At 25.8% G+C, this 21,924-nt stretch overlaps 2 protein-coding genes and 1 pseudogene across 3 annotated transcripts; 1 reads left to right on the plus strand and 2 right to left on the minus strand.

The window, feature by feature from the left end:
* Window positions 1–6,685: 6,685 nt before the first annotated feature.
* LOC112689724 lies at window positions 6,686–7,853 on the minus strand (annotated as a pseudogene).
* Window positions 7,854–11,068: 3,215 nt separating this feature from the next.
* On the minus strand, window positions 11,069–21,856 carry LOC112689793. The gene is made up of 15 exons (XM_025563643.1): window positions 21,542–21,856; window positions 20,161–20,290; window positions 19,527–19,633; window positions 19,185–19,455; window positions 18,963–19,128; window positions 17,512–17,583; window positions 14,511–14,683; window positions 14,323–14,421; window positions 14,159–14,251; window positions 13,883–14,066; window positions 13,591–13,781; window positions 13,375–13,490; window positions 12,917–13,057; window positions 12,627–12,834; window positions 11,069–11,353 (listed from the first exon to the last, which is right to left on the minus strand). The coding sequence occupies exons 1-15, from the start codon at window positions 21,574–21,576 to the stop codon at window positions 11,183–11,185; spliced, it is 2,157 nt and encodes a 718-aa protein (XP_025419428.1). The 5' UTR covers window positions 21,577–21,856; the 3' UTR covers window positions 11,069–11,182.
* LOC112689794 (piggyBac transposable element-derived protein 2-like) lies at window positions 14,712–16,678 on the plus strand. Of its 2 annotated transcripts, none has more exons than XM_025563644.1 (2): window positions 14,712–14,978; window positions 15,261–16,678. In XM_025563644.1, the coding sequence occupies exon 2, from the start codon at window positions 15,566–15,568 to the stop codon at window positions 16,226–16,228; it is 663 nt and encodes a 220-aa protein (XP_025419429.1). In that variant the 5' UTR covers window positions 14,712–14,978; window positions 15,261–15,565; the 3' UTR covers window positions 16,229–16,678. The 2 variants fall into 2 exon arrangements, with proteins under 2 accessions (XP_025419429.1, XP_025419430.1); XM_025563645.1 differs by having other exon boundaries at window positions 16,302–16,678.
* Window positions 21,857–21,924: the final 68 nt, after the last annotated feature.

A 21,924-nucleotide genomic window follows, 5' to 3' on the forward strand; every position in this document is an offset into this window, starting at 1 on the left:
TAATTTACTAATTACTAATACTAATATACATATGAGTCACTAATGTTATGTTTTACAATATTATAATATCTACCCCAGTTTTTTTTTTTTTTTTGTTATGTCCTCATAACATATTTTATATGTCTGACAAAAGGGTTTTTTTATTTTTTACAAATAATAATAGTTTTAATATGTTTCTAGCTTATATAATAGTTATTTGTTTATAATAAGAATTATAATAAGAATAATATATGGATGAATATAATTGAAAAGGAATGAGCGGATTTTATAAACATGTGATGTGATGGAACTCTAATATAGATATTTTATACTGATAGCTTCCGTATGTTGGGATAAATGCTTTTATATTTATTTGTATGAGTGTTTTGAGGATTTTTGTCCATTTCTATATTGTTTGTGAATACTGATTCATATTTTTTATTATGCGTGTTGTGCATTATATGATGTGTTAGATTTGAATAAATGCCTGCTATTAATTTGATACGCCATCCAAATGTGTCATAAAGTGCGTTGATGTTGATTATAGTTTTGATTGTTAGGGTTGTTATTTTGTAAATGACAAAAATTCTTAATAGACCGGAAGTTAGATTTCCGATACCCGTAAACCATCCCCACATTTTGTTAAGTTCAGATTGAACCATTAATTGTTTTTTCACTTATTAAATTTTTTGTGTCAAAGCCTTGATTAATAATTTCATGACCCATTGTTTGCCTTATTTTTTTTTTTTGTACTGTTCCGATTCTTGAGGGTACATAAGGTGTTTTTTTAATGCATTTAATATATCTGGTGTATATATACCGGCTGTCATGAGATTTTCTGAACTTTCATATGTCTATATAATTGTAGTGGCTTGTTTTAATTTTTGGGGTGGATTTATTTTATGTGGTTTTGGGGTTAGGTTAAAGCAGTCCATTGTTTTGTGTTACTTGCAAATGCAGCTGACAAGTATTCATTGTAACTTATTTGCTTTCCATAAGTTTGGAGAATGCGATTTTTTGCAGTCATGAAGTATGTTTTGTTGTTGATAGATACTAGTAATTCATTGTAGCATATTTCTTGTAATTTGATGTTGACGTTTACGGGTAAGCATTTTTGTAGGTATATTATTTCACCAGTTTTTATGACTGTGTATCCAGATCCTTCTCCTATTAAGTATGCAAATTCATTTAAATTGTAAAAAGCTAAAGATAGTTTTTGAAGTAATAATTGTTTTTCAAGTTCACATTGTTTTCTTGTTATATCTTCATATAATTTGGTTGTTGTTCTTTTTATTGTATATTCGAGATATACAAATTTAGTGTTGAGGTAAGATAGAAGATCAGTGTTAAAGGGTGTTATTTGCTTGGGCGTGAAGGTGTTTAAATAATTGCTGTCAGTTATAATTAATAATTGTATGTTTTCGGTGTGAAAAACAGGAACGCTGCATGCATATGTTTTAGATAATTTTTTTTAATGCAAATGCAATGTGGTTTGTTTCTACTATAAAAGTTTCTGTTTTAGAGTTTTGTGCTTCAGCTTTTATAAGTGATGCTGGTCCATCATAAAAGACGTCATATTCTCGTATACTACAATTTTCTCGTTCATTGTTCCATTCAACTTCTCCTTTGAATTGGTCCAGTCCATATGAATTTGATAGTTTTAGTCTAGATCCAGATGGTAAAATCAAAATATTTTCTTTGTTATTAGCTATAGCCATACCTTCTGATAAGTGTATGGAGTATTTTGCTTGTACCATGACTTTGTTCCAAGTACCCCTTGAGTTTGTAAATGAGCTGCCCTCACAGTTACCTTCTTTATCCAATTTTCCGCCACTGGTATGAGAGATTAACATTGTTTGATTAATTTTTAGATCCGTAATTATGCTTCCTATAGTTGTTGTGTAAACTCTATGTTGGTGAATTTCTTGACATCTATCACTGCCAAGTTCGATTATTTCTAATTTGTAACCTCCGTTTACCATTTGTGCGTCCTCAAATACGGAACACCTGGTTATTAGAGAGTTCACAGAAATGAGACATGTTTGAAAATGAATTGGGTATGTTTCTGCCTTTTGAAGTAGCTTGATACGACGAATGTGCTCTATTTCCACGGGTATAGGTATCTCACAATCGTCCACTTCCATACTGTTGAAAGCTGTCACGTTGATTTGTGGTCCACCATAATCATATGCTATGAATCCGTGTGTATACATTTTGAGTGTTATGATTAAGATTATTGTTATGATGGACAAATTAATTTTATTTTGTTGGCTTTGAATGCAAATAATATTCTGTAAATATATGTTTGAGTAAAATGAATATAATAAAATGTTAGTATTTATACAATATATGTTGACATTTAAAAATATATATTTCTTAATATGGTTTTACATATTAATAAACAAAAAAAAAAAAAAATGTGTATCTTTACTCTTTTTTTATAAACGATATAATTTTGTTATTTATAATAATATACAAATAATTTCTATATAGGTACACATAATTGTTATAATAATAAAAATGATAATTTATTACATATAAAATAAATAAATAATGGTTGTGTAGGTATAACTTGGATTGTTTTTTACATAATATATGACAAGTTTTTATTAAAACTTTGATAGTTTGGTATTACTGTAATATTATATATTTATTTAATTTTAATCATTTTGTTTTTTATAGTAAGGTTTTAGTCTTCTAACATGAATAACATCCTCGCTTTCTACGTCATTTAATATGAGTTGTATTTTATAATTTAAATCGTTAATTTTTTTCTATAATTGTAAAAGGACCTCTATATTTGGGAGCAAGCTTTGGTGATTTTCTTTGTTCTTTAAAGGGAAATTTTACTAATACTTGGTCACCTGGATCAAATTTAATAATTTGATGTAATTTGTCATGATATTTTTTTCGAATACTTTGTACTGTGGCGTTTGTTTGAGAAATTGTGTCTCTTATTTTATTTAATTCTATTAATGATTGTTTTAAGTTATAAGGTAGGTATTCTGGTATTATTTTGTTGTCAATTGGGAAACGTGGTTCGAAACCATGCATCAGATAAAGCAGACTATATTTTTTTCCCGAATGAGGGGTGACGTTATAGCTTAACGTTATGTATGGTAAATAGTAATACCATCTTGATTGGTTGTTATTATTTATATAATTTCTTAGGGCAGTACAAATTACATCATTTATCTTTTCTCCAAAACACTGTGTCTTGGGTGAATAACTAGTGGACATTGCAATTTTTGTTCCTAAGTTATTGCAGGTATCTGTTACTAGTTTGTTTTTAAAGTGAGTACCTCTATCAGATGAAAATTGTTTAAAGCATCCCCATTGAGAGATTATTTGTATTATGAAATTTATTATTGATTGCCCTGTGGCTGTTGTTACTGCTTTAGTGTAAATATATTTTATATTATTACATGCCGCTACTAATATATAATGTTTATTATTGCTAGATAGTAATGGTCCTAAATAATCGAATGTCACTCTGTCTAAGGGTCTATTGGTTAGTGTTATTGGTTGTAATTGACCTATTGGTTTTCCATTCATTTTTTTGTTTATTTGACAATTGTGGCAAAATTTTATATATAGTGTTGTATCTTTGCTTAATGTAGGCCAGTAATATTTATTTTGTAATTTGTGTATCGTTCTTGATATATCTGTATGACCTCTTATTGGAGATTCGTGATAAGATTTTAATATTTGATTAATTAATGTGATAGGAATGACTAATGTTGGGATAACATTTTTGTTGGTGTAAAACGTTTTTATCAATTAAGAATTGTCTTGATTTTCTTATTATGTGTGTAGGTATATTATTTTCATTTTTATTTATTAAAGCATTAATAATATTTGAGCAAAATTCGTCAATAGATTGTTCTTCTATGTTATTAAAATGTATTGGTATTTTATCAACTTTTTCATTTATATTTATGTTATTTATTGGATTTCTTGATATGGCGTCAGCTACTTTATTTTCTTTACCTTTTTTGTATAAAATCTCGAAATTAAAATCTAAAAGTTTTAAAGTTAGGCGAGCAATTCTTGCCGATGGTATTTTGAGGTTTTTATAATATTATAGACTAATGTTATCACAAAATACAGTGAACTGTCTTCCCCATACATATTCGCGGAATTATGTCACATCGAATACTAGTCCTAAGAGCTCGAGGGTGGTTGAAGAATATGTTTCTACTGGATGTAGTATGTTATTATTATTGTGAGGTTGTTTTAGATAAGCACCTAAATCTATTAGAGAAGCATCAATTAAAAATACTGATTTATTGTCATCAAAGTGTTTTAGTAAAGGTTCGGCTGTTAAAAGTTGTTTTAATGTATTAAAAGATTGTTCGTGTTCGTTGTTCCAATCAATTTTTTTTACGTCTCCTTTTGTTAACTCTGTTAATGGGTGTGCAATTTTGGCAAAGTCTTTGATATGTTTTCTGTAATAAGAGCACATACCTAAGAAAGATCTCACGTTTTTTTGAGTTTTTGGTTGTTTAAATTCTGTAATTGCTTCAGTATTTTTATTTAATGGTTTTATTCCTGAGGTTGTTATGCTATAGCCTAGTAATTCTATCTTATTGTTGAAAAAATTACATTTGCTAGTTGTTATTGAAAAATTATTTTTATTCATGATCATAAAAGTTTGTCTTAAGTAATGCGTCATTAAAATTTTTTCCATAAGAAGCAAGATGTAGATAATTAAGGATTTTTCTTTATTTATTTATTTTATTTATTTTTTATTTATTTTTATTTATTTATTTATTTTATGCCGAGAATACTTCGTTTAATTTTTGTTGAAAAATTGCGCTTCTATTTTTGAAACCTTAGGAAAGTCTAGTAAAAATCATTAAACCGTGAACTGAAGTGAATGCAAGTTTATGTTGGTCTTCAGATCTCAATGGTATTTGAAAAAATCCACTGTTTAGGTCAATTGATGAGAAAAATTTAGATCCTTCTAACGCTCGTAAAAGGTTATTTGTTCTGGGAAAAGGGTATTGATCTACTTTGACTCTTTCATTGAGTTCTTTGTATGAGACTACTAGCCTGTATGTACCCTGTTCTTTCTTTTTAACCAAAAAGGCGGGCGCAGCGAAGTTGGAAATGATCGGTTTAATAATATTTACTTTTGATAATTTATCTAATTGTGTTTTTAATTCGTCTCTTTGTTGAGGAGATACCCTATGTGGTGCATTAAATTTAGGTTCTTTATAGTTTGGTTTTATTTTTATTTGAACTGGTTTTATATTTGCCGGTTTTACGTTTGAAGTATCCGTTGTAAATAAATGTATGAATTCCTTTATTAATTCAACTGCTTGTTTGTGTTCATTTGGACTAAGATGTGGTAATATATTTATTTGGGTTCCTTCATTGTCCCTGATTATTTCTTTGACATTTGTATTATTTGTATTATTGATACTCAATGATTCATGATTGTTATCATTTGCTAGTGTGTTTGGTGTATTAATTTTGTTGTTGATAGTTGGTTGAATATCATTTGTAATATCGTGTTTAACGTTATTTATTTTTATGTGAATTTTTATGTTTTCTAAAATAGTTTTTAAAGGTTTTATATTATTAATTATTATATGTTTCATTGGTACACGTGAGGAAGATTTTGTTGATTTTATTTTTATTAAGGTTTATATTATATTAAAAGGTTTTATTTTATTGGTGTTGTATAGTACTATATGATTTCCATTATTTTTATAATTTTTGTATATTATGCCCGTTTTGTTAGAATCATCGTATATATGTGTCGTGATCATAATAGTTAGCGGCTGATGCTAATTCATCGCTGACCACCAGTAATTTGGGAGTTCTTTTAAGTTTAATAAGTTTAATATATCAGCAATAGATGTTATTTTGTTATGCGCTTTTCCAAAAATTTTTTTTCGTAAAAACCTTCCCCGGCAATTACGAACAATTTAAAAAAAAATTGAGCCAAATCGGCTCAGCCGTTCTCAATTGATGAAGTGTTATACATTTTTGGTTCAATTATTATATATATATATATATAGATAATTATGTTATATGTACCTATACCTATGTTAAAATTAATACTTTTTTACCCACCTACATATCTTACAAATTATTTGTGCACCACTTTATATGAACCTCACGAGCCGCCACTGGGACTGTATAAATTAGCTACTCTAATGTTTGGTTTAGTTATTGTAACTAAAAATATTGTTGTCAAGAGTATTTGAAGTATTAACTTTGCCTTTTTATTGAGTAGTTGTAACTAAACTCAATAATCACTCTAACTATAGTATATAGTTATCAAGACTAAGGACGCCCATAGGGGGCATGTTCCCCGCTATTGTAATTAATACTATTTATAGTTTATAGAAGGTGCTGCAATTTATTTATGTCTAATATATATATATATATCACCTGTTGTTTATGCAAAAAATATATATTATTATTATTATTTGTATTAAATTATAAAAAAAAAATATAAATAGTATATGCTTATCAGAGAAAAATGTTTTACTTTTGACTTTGCTCTCCCCTCTCGTTCATATTTCTGCGGCCACCATTGATCAAGACTAATATACTTAAATTTCAATTGTTACAACTTAATGGTAATGAGTAAAAATTAAGTATTAATTATATTCATTTCCTGTGTAGTGTGTATATAGATTTTAGATTAATAAAAACAAATAAACTTTTAATGGAATATTTTATTTAATAATTACAATATTAAAGGTATGAAATATAAACCATTTTGTTTTATGCAATAAAATATAGGACTAAAATCAGGCAATTCAGTAAAATATGAAGAAGAAATAATTTGAGTTTTTTCAATGTAATATGATTGTGAATGATCATTAAAATGAATTGTTTTTAGTTCTTCAAAAATAGTTAAAGGTCAGGCAATATTGAATTGTATTTAAAAAAACCAAAAACTGGTAAATCTAAAATATCTAATATCAAATAAATATTATTGTTTGTTGTATAGTGTATATTTTTTACTTCAATCCAAGAAACAAAATTAGAATTTTCTATACACGGATGATTTAGAATAGAAGCTAAATTTTGTTTTATGTCCAAAGAAAACTTTAAATTTCTACCGATCTTTAAATAAGTTAATGACGGAGAATATTTTGAAATCTGAGTAAATTTATATGACATTTTTAACTGATTTTTTAACAATAATATATGACAAATATTTTTTCTACTCGATATTGCTCGTGCAGTTTTTTTTGATTCTTTATGTTTGGCCTCAAACCACATGGACCAAATATTAATCAACGGACTTACTTGTTCCTTATTATGAGGATAATGAATCAAATGGTGGAATTTGGGTTTTAAATTAAATTTTGTTAGTTTTAAATATAAGTCATGATGTTGTGATATTAAAATCTTAAGTAACTGTGGGCATTCGAATCCAATTGGTTGAGCAGTAATAGTAAAAATATAACAAAGGAGGCAATTATGTTATACCTAAACTTGTGTGAGTCATGCCAAAAAAAGGGAAGTACAATTAAAAAGGGCTTAGTAGTCAAACCTATAATATCAAAAGAAATAAACTCACGATGTCAGATAGACTTAATTGACATGTAGGCACAACCTAATGGTAATTATATGTTTATTTTAGTTTACTAAGACCATTTAACTAAATTTGTAAACTTACGTCCTTTAACTCATAAACGAGCATAGGAAGTTGCATATATTTACAAATTTTGGTGCCCCAGCTATATTGCAATGTGATAATGGTAGGGAATTTGCAAACAAGGTAGTAGAAGAGTTATGTATCATGTGGAAAGACTTAAAAATAGTACACGGTAAACCTCGCCATTAACAAAGTCAAGGTTCTGTAGAACGTGCCAACCAAGATGTTGAGAATATGTTAGGAACATAGTTGCAAAACAATAAGACCAAAAAATGGAGCGAAGTAAATCTTCACGGTACGAAGCTATGTTTAGCTCTAGAGCTAAAATTGGATTAAATAATTGTATACTCCCAATGCATGTAGTAACAAAATTAAACACGGAAAAAGATTTAGAAAAGGCTTTAAACACTATTGAAGAAGAAGAAAATAAAGAAAAAACAGGGACAATGAAGTGATTACAGTAGAAAATGGAAAAAATTACAATTCTGAGGATGCTTTAAACTCTAGAAAACTTTTTATTCACACAAAAAGAAATTAATGTGTATATAATTTAGAAATGCAAGCAAATAAAATGAAATCTATCTCTGAAAGAAGATTTTGTGAAGGAAACATTGGAAAATCGGTAAAAATAAAAATACCAGACGTAGATAGAGCTCGAAGCAACTTAACGATCAATTTTGGTAGTAATTATGTCAGGTATTATAATCAACAACATTTTCATTCAGTGGTGGTCAAACAGGGGGGTTAGGTTTTTTAACCACTACTGTTTTCATTATTATTTATTACTTAATATTTTTATTTCTAAATTAAATTTTATATAGTGGAAGACGGAAATTATAAATTAGGCACAACCAAAGGTAGATTAAAACATTATTACAGTAGAAATCAATTTACCATTTGCAAGAAGAAGTTTGTAAGTGTTGATGAAGTACCCGATATTCAGTTGTCACTAAGAGAAATAGCTAGGTTGTTTTCAAATCTAGGAGGCCAAAGTTATGACCGCTGCACTTATAGTCAAAAATGTGAAACTAGAAGATGCAAATGTAAAGCAGCTAGAATTTTATGCAACTCCAAATGCCATAATAGTAATATTTGTAAAAATAAATAGATTATTTAATAAAAATGAATATAATTAATAAAATATTCTCCATTTTGTTTACGAATCTCATAAAAAGCATATTAAATAAAATTATATAATGATCATTATAATATAAATTCATCATAATAATTGTTCACTTGGCACCTGTAGTACTACTCGTTGTATACAATGTCTGGTTTATGTGAATAATTATCTACTTGGCTTGAATATGGACAAGGTTTTCATTGGACATTGTAAACTTTGTCCGGTTAGTGTTTACAATGACCATTTTTCCACCTGGACCGTAACATATATATAAGTACCTACATAATAAAGTCTAGTGATGGGCAAAAAAATCGATATTTTAATAAATTTATATCGATATTTTGGATCGATATTTCTTTTCCTATACATTTCGATATTTATCGATGTTTCAGCCCTACTGATACCAGTTTTTTTAAATTTCAATAATTTCAGGTCCGTGTAGATAAAAATAGATTACATATTTTGGTTTTCCTATTTCTAAACGGTAAATCAACAATGATAATTTATGAACATTCTCTATGTTATTAGACATGTATTTGTAGTTTTTACTACATTACATGTAGTTTATACCCTGGCGACCGTAAAAATATAGTTTATTCATTAAATCATTATCATTTCTCTGTATTCCGTTCATATCTACCGTGATTGTTACTCGTGTCTTTAATGTGAAAATAATTTATATAAAAACATTAAAACTAATTTTGACGTAATTGATTTGATGACATCAAGATGCAAAATTTGTTTTAAAAATGTTAAAACAAGTGGAAACACAACAAATTTAAAAAAACATTTGGAAAGAAACCATTCGGGATTAAATATTTTTAGGTAAATATTATATAAATGAAGTAAATTAGTGTAATATACTAGAAAAAGTAAAATTATATTCAATTTATATTTTAGTTCAATTCCAACAACCGTGTTTTTATACCAGATTCTATAAAAAATATGGAAATTCATAAAGAACTCAAAGAACAATTAGAGGATGATCCTTTAATATTTTCTGGCTCTAAGACTACTTTGGCATTGTAAGTTCATTAAATTAAAATTAACACATATTAAATTAGTATCTCGATATTTATATTTTAGTGGATGTGCAGTATCATCAACAACAACAACATCAGTAACACCAAATAAGAAAAGACTAGGTAATCCAAATGCCAATAAATGAAACATTTCGTTCAATTGAATCTTTTTCAGGTACCTATTAAGTATAAATAATATTAAAATATATACTCAAAAATGATAGTATAGAATAGTAATTATTAGGGAGGCACCTTCACAAAGTTAAATTCTTTAAATAATTATCAAACTAAAAAATAATAGATTCTTAGTAAATTTGCAACTTTTTTGTATGAATATTACCAGTTGTTTAAGATAAGAAATTATTTAAGTAAAAAAATATAAGTTTTTAATGTATTTTTTTTCTTGTTGTAATATATTTTTATATATATTTAGTAAAATTATTGAAATTTTAAATATTATATTGCTATTTTAGTTCTTTATACAAAGTTAAAGAACCAAATTTAAGTAACATAAAATAATTATGTGTTTTATAAATTTATTTCAGAAGGAGGTACTAAGTATTTAAAACTTTCTAATGCACTGCTTTTCATTATTGCCAAAGATGGTCTACCTCTTAATATAACAGAAAAAGAAGATTTTCAAGCTTACTCAAAAGTTGCTACACCATTATTCAAGTTACCTAGCAGAAGAATTATAACCAGGATGTTAGATGATAAGTATGATATGATTTCTGAGGTATATATATTATCGATTATGTTCAAAATATTACATTAACAACAGACGCCTGGACTAATGTCTTAAATAGTAAAAGCTACTTAGGAGTTACTATGCATTTTATACAAAATTTGCAATTAGTTTCTGTAGTAATGGATGTACATCCGCTATCTGGATCAAGGAGTGATTTACAAATGTGATTGATTTATTTTTAGCTCTTTTGGAAATCAGAAATCAATAGTGAATCATAGGTTATCAAATAATATGCAACACCTTATAGCAAGCAGGAAATAAATAGAATACATGAAATTATAACATTTATATGGGGTTATCTACACCAACATGCTAATTTATTGAAAAAATTGAATATTTATTTCTTCCTTTCTGTACATGGTTGACTATTATATTTTGTAGTATTTATTTCCATAAGAAATACTTAATTTTAAAAATGTATATTTTAGTAAAAGTTTTTATTGCCTGACAAGTGTTTCCAGACTTTAACAAGATAAAATTAATCTCAATTTAAAAAAATGTTTTATTTAATAACAATTCCATAAATAAAAAATACAAAAATAATAACGAAATAAATAAAAATTTGGGAATTATTAATCCCGTTTTGGGATATTATTACAATGTAAAATAGTCTTATAAATCTATAATATTATCTATAGTATTGTAATTCTTATAGTTATTAATCTTAAACAAAACAGTTTATTTTACTTATTTATCTTATTTATCTTATTTTTAAACTTCTTCTGTCTTACATAATGTTTCCAGCTTGTAGGAAATTGTTTAATATCGAAATCCAGCAAACATTTACTTGCAAACAGATTTCCAATGTCAACTATATGACGAGGTATTTCGATTTCTCCATCAACTAAATATTTCTAAAAACACAATTAAAATATTACCAAGATCTGCAGTAAATCTACTAATACATAAAAATAAATATCTATAATAAAGAATTAGTTTAATTAGAAGGTAACACAAAATATTTGAAAAGTACTATTGAGACAATGTTACAAATTATTATGTTTTCAAATATTTCATATTTATAAATTGTAATGATGTGCATCATTCTTTGTAAAATACTGCACAAATATTTTATAATAATGTATAATATTCATATGTACGTAATTTGAAACTATTTTAAATAAAAAAATAATGGTTTCTTCGATACCCCTACAGACAACATAAATCGAACAATAAAGACAATAATATTCAAAGGACCGGCCAAGGTCCATGCCGTCATACGTCCCTATATAACAGGGACATACAACTCTTCCTGGAGCTCTTGATCTTCGATCGTCTGTGCATGCGCACCGATCATAAGATTAACGAGAGAGTTTATACGTGTGATTTTCATCCGTTCGACTTGTGTTCTCCGTACGAGTATTGAAGAGTACCCGATTCCAGTGCATCGAATTCTGCATTTATCCTTTTTACAATCTCGCATCGATATCTGAAGGTCTACGGAAAAGAAGTAAGTGCTGCTTTATTTAGCTTAGCAGACTGTACAATTGCGCTGATCGGCTCTCGAACCTTTACAACCCTGAGAGCCCTCCCTTAAATAAGGAGGAAGGTAACAATCCTTAATACATTATAAAATCTCACCACCTTTACATCTTCACCCCATTCAAATATATCTCTCTCTCCTACTTATTCTTATTTTTTATTTTTGAGTTATTACAAAATATTATATTTATATTTCATTTTATACTATAATAATAGAATGGTATGAAATTTAAACTATACATTTCCATAAATATTTACAATAATGTATTACTATATTATTTAAATTTAAAAATAAACAAGATTCGTTAATTTACTCATTTTTTACCTTTAACTAAAAATTGTTTAATTCATAGATAATAAACTCATAAATAAATAAGTTTCAACGTATTCTAATTAATAATAATAACAATTATATTTCTTTATTATATTTCAAGAATTACAAGTAAATATTTAACTACAGTGTTTAAATAATATATCGGATCTGCTTGAAAGCCTATGTATAAAGATAAAGATTATAGAACTAAACTGAAATTGGTTGGTTATACTAAATTAATATACTGCTGAATTAAAAAAAAATTTAAATTAAATAAAATAATTTTATGAAAATACTAATATTAGTAAGCACATTGATTATAATACACATACCTTCAAAGGCTTAGGTTCCAATGTTTTCTTTCGACGAGTTATCAGCATTTTTAAATCAGTTAACTTTCTATGTGAAAACCATCTTTTTTGTACAATTTTCAATATCATTGGTAACATGTCAAATATATTTGAATTTTTATACTTAGCTCGAGTTCTATGTAATTCTGTTAATCTCTTAAACAAATAATTAATTTTATGAACCAGAACTCTGAAAATTAAAAAAATAATTTAATATAACAAAATAATAAAACTAATTAAATCTATAGTTATAACTATAAATTATTAAATACTTTTCTTCTGAAGGTCCCATAGGATGAGTCTCATAATCAAGACTAAAAGTTTTTGATGGTAATAAATGAGGATAGATAAATACAGGTCTATCATAAAATAGCATAAATTCTTTCAGATACAATGGTAAGGAAATGTTATTCCTGAAAATCAATGTAATAAGAATTATAATATTAATTTATTGCAATATATAATTTAATACAGTGAATATAAATATGAAGAAAAATTTAAAAAAAAATTAGAGAACATTTTAAAATATAAATGAATTCAAGAACTAAAATTATAAACAAATAGCAAAAGTTTAAATTATGAATGACACAAAACAGAAAATTAATCATTATTTTTATAATTATCGTTCTACATACTAAAAATGAGCATTATGCTAATTATAAGTTTAAATGATATGTTTATATAAAAAAATAAACAATATATTTTCAGCTTATATCATTTAGTAAATTACCAATTAGTATCAATGTCATCATTTTGTATTTCAATCCACTCTTGAATAAATTCAAAAGATGTGGATAGGTTGATTGGTGTATAGATTTTATGTTCACTGATTTTTTTAATTATGTTCTAAAATCAATTAAATTAGTTAACTCATATAAGAAAGTATTTCAAATATACTTAATAAAAATTATAATGCTATAATTAATATATTTTATTATTTATTTACCAACATATTTTTTAATTTTCGGCAAAGAATTTTGTATGATTTTTCCTTTGTGCATAATATATAGTGCTGGGTTATCAATTGGACATGTTGTGCGAGTTGCTGTTTTAATAAAAATAATTGTTCTGTTGACATACCTTTCTTTTTATCACAAACAATTATATTTTGAGGAACTAAATTTGTTTTTTCAGCACCTAATTACATTGTAATAATTATTGTTAAGTTTTTCAGTGTTTGACTCAAAATACAATACTATTGTCGGTAAAGTAATAATAGATTTTTTTTATTTGCTCACTAATACTCATTTGATGATTGTTAAGATCAGATAAATTTGGTTCTTCTCCTAATTGTGTAGAATAATTAACCACTTCAGTCATTTGTAAATCATTCATAGACCAAGCAGTACTTAATTTACAATCAGAATAATTTAAAGTATTAACAGGAAAAAATGGATAAGTAACTTTAGATATAGCTTCAATCTATAAATAACAACATTAGTGATTATAAATTATAATAAATTATTTAAATGTTATAATTTTTAATATGTTAATACATATATAAATAAAATTACATTATCAATTGTAGAACATGTTGTGTTAGATTTCCAATCTAGAACATTTAAAGTATAAGCAGAAGTAGATGGACTAAAATTTTTATCAATAATCTGAAAATAATAATGAAACCAAATTATTTAATTTAATAAATAATTTAAAATCAGTGTATAAATTATATTACATTATCATTTATAATACAATTGCTATTTGATTTCAACTCTGAATTGTTTGGTGTACAGACAGACATAGATAGAGAAGAATGGTTTGGTTTAACAGTATTCTGAAAATAATTAAAGTTCAATTCAATTTTAAAAATGAATTTCAAACTAATTCTTTATTCTTAAAGTAAAAAAAAAAAAACTTAATTACTTTATCATTTTCAAAATCTGTAATAACTGCATTAGTTTCAAGTAATTCGCCAACATTACCACCATTGAACTCAATATAGCTTTCAGTAAATTCGTACAACTCATTCATTAAATCATTATATTCCTTACGACTAATCCTCACAGACTTATCAATTCGAAATTCTTCTTGATCAACTATAAAATTCATAACCAATTTACTAATTAATAAATACATTTTTTGATTATAAAATGTATGCCTTTAAAAGGCTCATGACTCCTTTTGAAATCATGTTCTTTAATGTGATATAAAATAATAAGTAACGGCCCTAAACATTATTTTATTGTATATTTGAGGAGGAAACATTATTTTCTATGGAGTGGTCATACTGTAAAATCACGTTGGGTAATTTGTTATCAATAATTATCAATCATTCAAAAAAAAAATGTTACTGTATTTTCGTTACATGGTCGTGTTTGCTGTTCATTATAGGTAAGTAATATTCATAATTAGTGATTTTTAAAAATATTATTACGTTTCTAATATATAATTAAATATTAATTTTGCGTCTGAGAGCATTATGTGCCAAGTAAACAATAATTATTGTGATATTCAAATGATGATCCCAAAACGTATCACTGGGTTATTTCTTTTTATCGTGTTGTATATTTAATGGAATTATATATGCCCATTGATTCGATTTGACATCATTAAGTCTTATTAGAAATATTTGCAGTTAATTTTTTATTTTATTTTTTATGTAATTGATTATAGGTTTAAAAATTACTACTCTTGTCAAAAAAATGGGTCGAGTATCAATACTAATTTTTCTGAAATAGAACAGTACATAGGAATACACTTTTATATGAGTATCGTAAAAATGCCATCCTATAGGATGTTTTGGAGCTCACAGACTAAACAGATTTTCAATAATAAGTGATAACATGTCATGTAACAGATATGACAAATTACGATCTAATTTTCATGTAAACAATAATGAAAATTTACTTCCACGAGACAACCCAAATCATGACAAACTTTTTTAAATCCGTCCGTTTATAGATTCTGTTAGGAATAATATGAAAAAAATACCAGTTGAAGAATACAGTTCAGTTGACGAAATAATTATACCATTCAAAGATAGATTTGTCATGAAACAATATAATAAAAACAAACCGCATAAGTGGGGCATCAAAATGTTTGCCATGGCTTCCAAGAATGGTATAATTCATGACTTTGAAATTTATGTTGGGAAGGGTACTGTACAACTGTTCGACACAGGACTTGGTCTGAGCGGAGACATCGTCATGCGATTAACTGAATGCATACCTAAATTTGAAAATTATAAAGTAGCTGTGGACAACTGGTTTAATTCTTACAGTCTCCAATGTCGTACAAAATATGCAGGCTTACAATGTATTGGAACTGTACGATCAAATAGAACGGGTAATTGTGATTTTGAGACTGATACTGTAATGAAAAAAAGTGGACGTGGCTCGTATGACTGGAAAATTGTCTCTACAAATAAAATAGTTTGTTGTAAGTGGTTTGATAATAAGTATGTGCATATTATATCAAACTATATGGGAATAGAACCAACTGATTCCGTTGAAAGATGGAGTGTGTCAAATAAAAAATATGTTTCTGTTGTCAGACCAGCCTGTGTGAAGGAATATAATAGCTTCATGGTGGGAATTGACCTGCATGACATGCTGGTAGAATTGTACAGGACAAAAAAATAAAGTTAAACACTTATTTAAGAATCATACACCATATTTTAGATATGTGCACTGTAAATGCTTGGTTACTTTACAGAAGACACTGTCAGCAATTACATATAACTAAGTATCAAAGTATGTTGCAATTCAAAACTAATATTGCTGAAGGACTTAAAAATGCTGGATTTAATAAAAAAAAACAAAGGGGACGTCCATCTTCAAGTATAAATTTTGTAAATCCTACACCTCCTAAAAAAAGAAAAGTTTTTGCTGCTAGACTGTGTGCTGACGTACAGTTTGACAAAATAGAGCATTGGCCATGTCCTATTAGTGAAAGACAGAGGTGCAAACATTGTCCAGAACATAGCTATTCTAGAATGAAATGCGAAAAGTGTAATGTTTACCTTTGTTTGAATAATAACAAAAACTGTTTTGTAAGTTTTCACAACAAATAACAAATAATTAAATTAATCAAATGCCTAATTCATTGTTATTTTGTATTTTACTGTATTTTATTTTATTTCATTTAATCATTACTATCCTCTTTTGTCTTAAGTATAGACTTATTATAATTATCTTATGTTTTTATTATATTGTTATAGTTTTTGTTATTGTTAAGTTTTCAGTTTTTATTTATTAGCATTACTTTTTTTTTTTTTTGTATTGTAGACTGATTATAAGTATCTTACAAGTCTGAAATATTTAAGGAATTTTAAAATTTAATTAATTATCCAATTGTTATTTTAAAATGTGCAAACTTCCTGTTCTCATTTTATTATAAAACTATATATTTTTGTTATAAAGTTATTAAGTAAATTTTTCATATATATGAATTGTGACTATTTTTATTTGAAATATTTTGCAGTATTTTTTTTAATAAAGTATGTTGTTATTGTCTAAAATACTTAATATTATTATTCACCTAGAATATAATCCAAACTACAAAATATCATGTTATCTAATACCCAGTGATCTCATTTGACATCATGTGTTTTTTGACTTTAAAAAAATAGTAAAAGAATTTTTTTTATTCAATTCATATTATTTAAGCCCTATTTAATAATCATAAAAAAAAAATTTTTTTCATGTCTTTCACTATGTAGGCTGCAAAGGGTTAATAAATAGTTAGTAACCAACAAATTATATTATTGAAAAAGCAAATACTACAACCTTACATGATCCAAAAATATTAACTAAATTCTGAAAAGCATTAATCAAATGTAACAAGTAGTAGCAAAATTGTTTTCATAATAATTACACTATAGATTTTCTAATTAAAATTAAATTTATAATTGTTTTATAATTACCACTGGTAAAATCATCATCACAAAGGACATTGTACTCTGGATCATCTTCATTATCATCATTTTGAACAAATTCTAAAGTAAATCAAAAACATTTATATATTATTTAATATATATATATATATATATTTATCTACGGAAGAGACAATCATTCTTACTTTTGTTAGTTGTAATTATTTTTAATAACTTTAAAGGGTTTAATATACGGTTATAAATTTGTACTGCCATAGTATTATATATTTATAATATTTCATATTATACTACCATATAATAGTTGTTTAGTATATATTATAATATATACTATAATATACTACTTAATATGATAAATAGGACTTAACATTTAATAGATAAGCTACAAATTGAAGTAATACTTGTATAATACAAAATTTAACTTCACATATTTTCTCCATACTTTGAGGTTTTATTATTTTTAGATATATTTGTCTACATTTTAGTTTTTTACCAAAATAACAATACTATGAATATCAGATGTCTTAACACAAAATATCAACAGTTTTATAGTATATATACTTTTATATTTATGTAAAAAAATATATAATACAGTGCGATTCCTTTTAAAGATATCAATAAATAGTTATGTCTAGCCACATTGAATTTAAATGAGCTGTTTTTAAATAGTTAGGGACAGTTCAAATACATATTTTTACAATTTCCAAATATTTAACCCTTTTATTATGTGCATATAAAATACAACTAGCATTTTTTTTAAATAGCAACAGATTTAGATAAACCGAATATTTTTATTCATTATACCATAGCTCTAAAACCAAATTTGACTTAATGATGATTTAAAGTTTCGATTAAAATTATTGAATTATTCAACAATCATTCTAGAATTTTATGAATTATCATGCAATTTATTTTCTTTTTTTTTTGTATTCGTAGGTTTGCAGACATTATCAAATAATTTAAATTTAATTTACTGCTCATGTGTTCTATGGTGTCATTTAAAAATGTAGCATATTCAACTTCATCTTTAAATATTAATGACCTCAAAAATAAAATAAAAAATGCTTGTGTAAAACTTCAAAAGGAGATGTTAGCAGCCACTTAAAAAGAAGTGAAGCGTCGATTTCAACCATGACTAAAATTTATGTCAAAAGTGTAATTGAAGTTAGTTAATTCCTCAAATTAAATTTAAAAGATTTGATGTCTGAAAAATCTACGAATACATAAAAAAACAAGAAATTGAATAATAATTTATAAAATTCTAGAATGATTGTTGAATACTTCAATAATTTTAATCAAAACTTTAAATCATTGTCATTAAGTCAATTTTGGTTTTAGAGCTATGGTATAAAGGATAAAAATATTCGGTCTATCTAAATCTGTTGCTGATAACAGGTGTTGCTATTTAAAAAAATGCCAGTTGTAATTCACCAGCGTACACTAAAATTACCATACAATTTAGTAAAATATTTATTTATATATACCTAAAGGTTTTGTAAATTCACTAAGAAATTCCATCCATTCATCATTTTCACAAGCCGAGTCATACATATCTTCAGTAATATCTGGTGGAATAAAAGCTTGTTCAATAATTTCTAATGGTGTGTCATTTAAAGATAACTTTGATCTTGTACGCATTCCAATTGTTTCCTATATAAAAAAATTATTAATGCAATTTAATTTTAAAACATCTAACGATCTCATACTTTATCATTTAAAACAACGGCTTTTTCTTTAATATTAACACTACTTTCTGCTTCACAATCTGTTTCAAATGATTTATTTATTTCTGTACATTTGGATTCATCATCATAATCATCATCTTCTTCTTCCTCTAAAGTTTTATCTGGATGATATTCCTCATCCTCAGAGTCATCAGGGAATTCTTTCTCAATCAATAATCTACATTCTGATTCTGAAATGATTGGTTGTTGCTGAATCGGAGACAACTGAGGAGGGTAAGTTATTGACATTTCTCTACAAATATATATTATTTTAATTTCAATACTTCATCTAACCAAACAGATACTATAAAATAAATAATCAACCTAATTTTTGCTCTAGTTAATTTTGGTTCGTATAAACAATTTCCATCTAAATCATCATTTAAAGTTTGCCGCAACATAATAGCAACATCATCATTCGTTAATACATTCTGAAATTTAACATTATAACAGTATATCAAACAAATCGTTTAAATATAACTGTAATTAAATATTATAAAGCAGGGATAGCAAATCCATGGCACGCAAAAAGTTTTACTATTATATATTATATAATATATAATATTATAGGACCTATAATATAATATAAATAATTAATAAAGCAATATTATTATAATTATTATTATTATTATTTATTATTTATTATTATTATTATATACCTAAACTAACCTTTTTATACTAATATATTAATTATACAATAAAATTATAATATTTTTAATATTTTTTTCATAGCACGCTCTATAAAAAAAAAAGTAATTTTGGGCACACAGTTTTCAAAAGGTTTGCCATCCCTGTTATAAAGTAAAACATATTTTTGAGCATTTAACACATATAAGTATTAAAATGTATTTACTATTTTATATGAAACAAATTATTTTTAATAAGAGATATAAATTGTTGGTAGAAAAATTATAATTTTTATCACTTATTCTTAATTATATAATAGTTAAATTAGTACCTTAATTAGGTTCTTAACATTTCTTTTAGTTAGTTGATTCTTCATTGCTTTATCGTTCAATGTTTGATCTATATCAACATTTGAATCTGGTTGACTATCATTTAATATTGCAACCAATTCCTTTTCGGCCCTAAAAATCAATCACATGAAAATAAAAATTGAATCTCATCTTCACAATAATTTCAATAATAATTGTTTAACAAATTTGAACAATAAATATTTTCATCATTTAAACCTACTTCCTGATATATACATTATAAAATTCAATCAACAAAATAATTTTTTTTAGTTTCAAAATATGATTTTGAAGTACACCAATGAGCAATTATAGAATTTTTTTAAGATTTTAATTGTTAAAAGAGTAGTTTTTCAAAAAAAAAATAAGGCTCACATTCAGTGGCGGCTGTAAGGAGGGTGGGCATGAAGCCATGGGCCCCCCCAAATTCCTAAAAAAAAAAAAGGTAATTATACCTATGGTTATTTAGTATTATGTCTATTACAGTTTTATTACTATACATTATTTTATATAGTATAATATAATGTTTGTTATTTTGATGTGTTGTTCTCTACGTCAATGGTTACTATCAGAAATTATAATTATAATTCTAGTTTGGTAAATTTCTTATCGTCACAATCTACAACGCTAATGCTGTTTTGTCAATATTTATAAGTAATAGTCTATACATCCTACTATTCCTACTGTATATTTGTCACAACGTGCATTATTTTCTGTACAATTTACTTTGATTCAAATGTTTAATCAGTTTCCAGGCATCTATTTCAATTAATTTGTTTGTACTTTATCATATACATTTTACTATTCATACCTAAAAATAGTACTGTTTTCCATGTCTATTGGTTGTCCACAAGCTGTGAGCAATCCTCTTTATGTTTATACGTTTCGTTAGTCTTTGTAAAAATTATATATTATATATAATTTTTCAATATATTATGCATATATATATATATATATACTTTTTTATTTATTTATTTAAATAATAATATGATGTACTTAATAAGATCACTGCGATTATTTATGAGCTCTTAATATTATAGATACAATACAAAGTGTAAATCATTATATATAGATATAAAGATCTCAAAAACTGTTTTAAAAAAAAATTGATTTTCCTCATGCCCCCTAAAAAAAAAGAATCCTAGAGCCGCCACTGCTCACATTGAACAAATATATTTATTTGATAAACATATTAGTTTGTCAATTATTAAAAGTATAATAAATGTATATGAAATTATATGTTTCATTAGTGAAAAGAAATGAAAGTAAAATATAACTTGCAAAAATACATAAACACAAATAATATATTTTTCATTTAACATAATAAACAAATAATTTAAATTTCAATAAGAAAAATATACATACTCTGATTGCATGTTGTCATACAATTGATTTGCCATTTTCAAAGAACAACTTAAGAAAGTTTAATCAAATATATTTTTATATTACAGCAGTAATAAAGTCAAACGTCCATCGTTAGTTATGTTATTCTCACTTACTGAATTACAACCATAAACACTGTTTTTACTTAAAATAATTACAAGGAAAAGTAATTAGGTAGAATGATAATAGTTTTGTGATTAATATTAACAATACAAATTTTTAAATTAAAAAAAATCAAAAAACCAAAAATCAATGTTATCTCTAAAATTAATGATTATTGTGAGAGCGATTTAAAACCGCGATTCTGACAGTTTCCCGGCGGCAGAAGTGTTAACAGGTCGTTATCACGACTACTAGTGATAATC

The sequence above is a fragment of the Sipha flava genome, unplaced genomic scaffold (assembly GCF_003268045.1).
Source record: "Sipha flava isolate LNK unplaced genomic scaffold, YSA_version1 46_pilon_pilon, whole genome shotgun sequence".
NCBI lineage: Eukaryota > Metazoa > Arthropoda > Insecta > Hemiptera > Aphididae > Sipha > Sipha flava.

Bases quoted from the DNA above. Each gene is read 5' to 3' on its own strand.
- LOC112689794 (XM_025563644.1), top strand. From the start codon at position 15,566: ATGAAAAAAATACCAGTTGAAGAATACAGTTCAGTTGACGAAATAATT.
- LOC112689793 (XM_025563643.1), bottom strand. From the start codon at position 21,576: ATGGCAAATCAATTGTATGACAACATGCAATCAGA. The intron at 19,129-19,184 runs GTATGAGATCGT...TTTTTTATATAG, and splicing joins CCGTTGTTTTAAATGATAAA to GAAACAATTGGAATGCGTAC. The intron at 13,058-13,374 runs GTAATTTACTAA...ATTGATTTTCAG, and splicing joins GATGACATTGATACTAATTG to GAATAACATTTCCTTACCAT.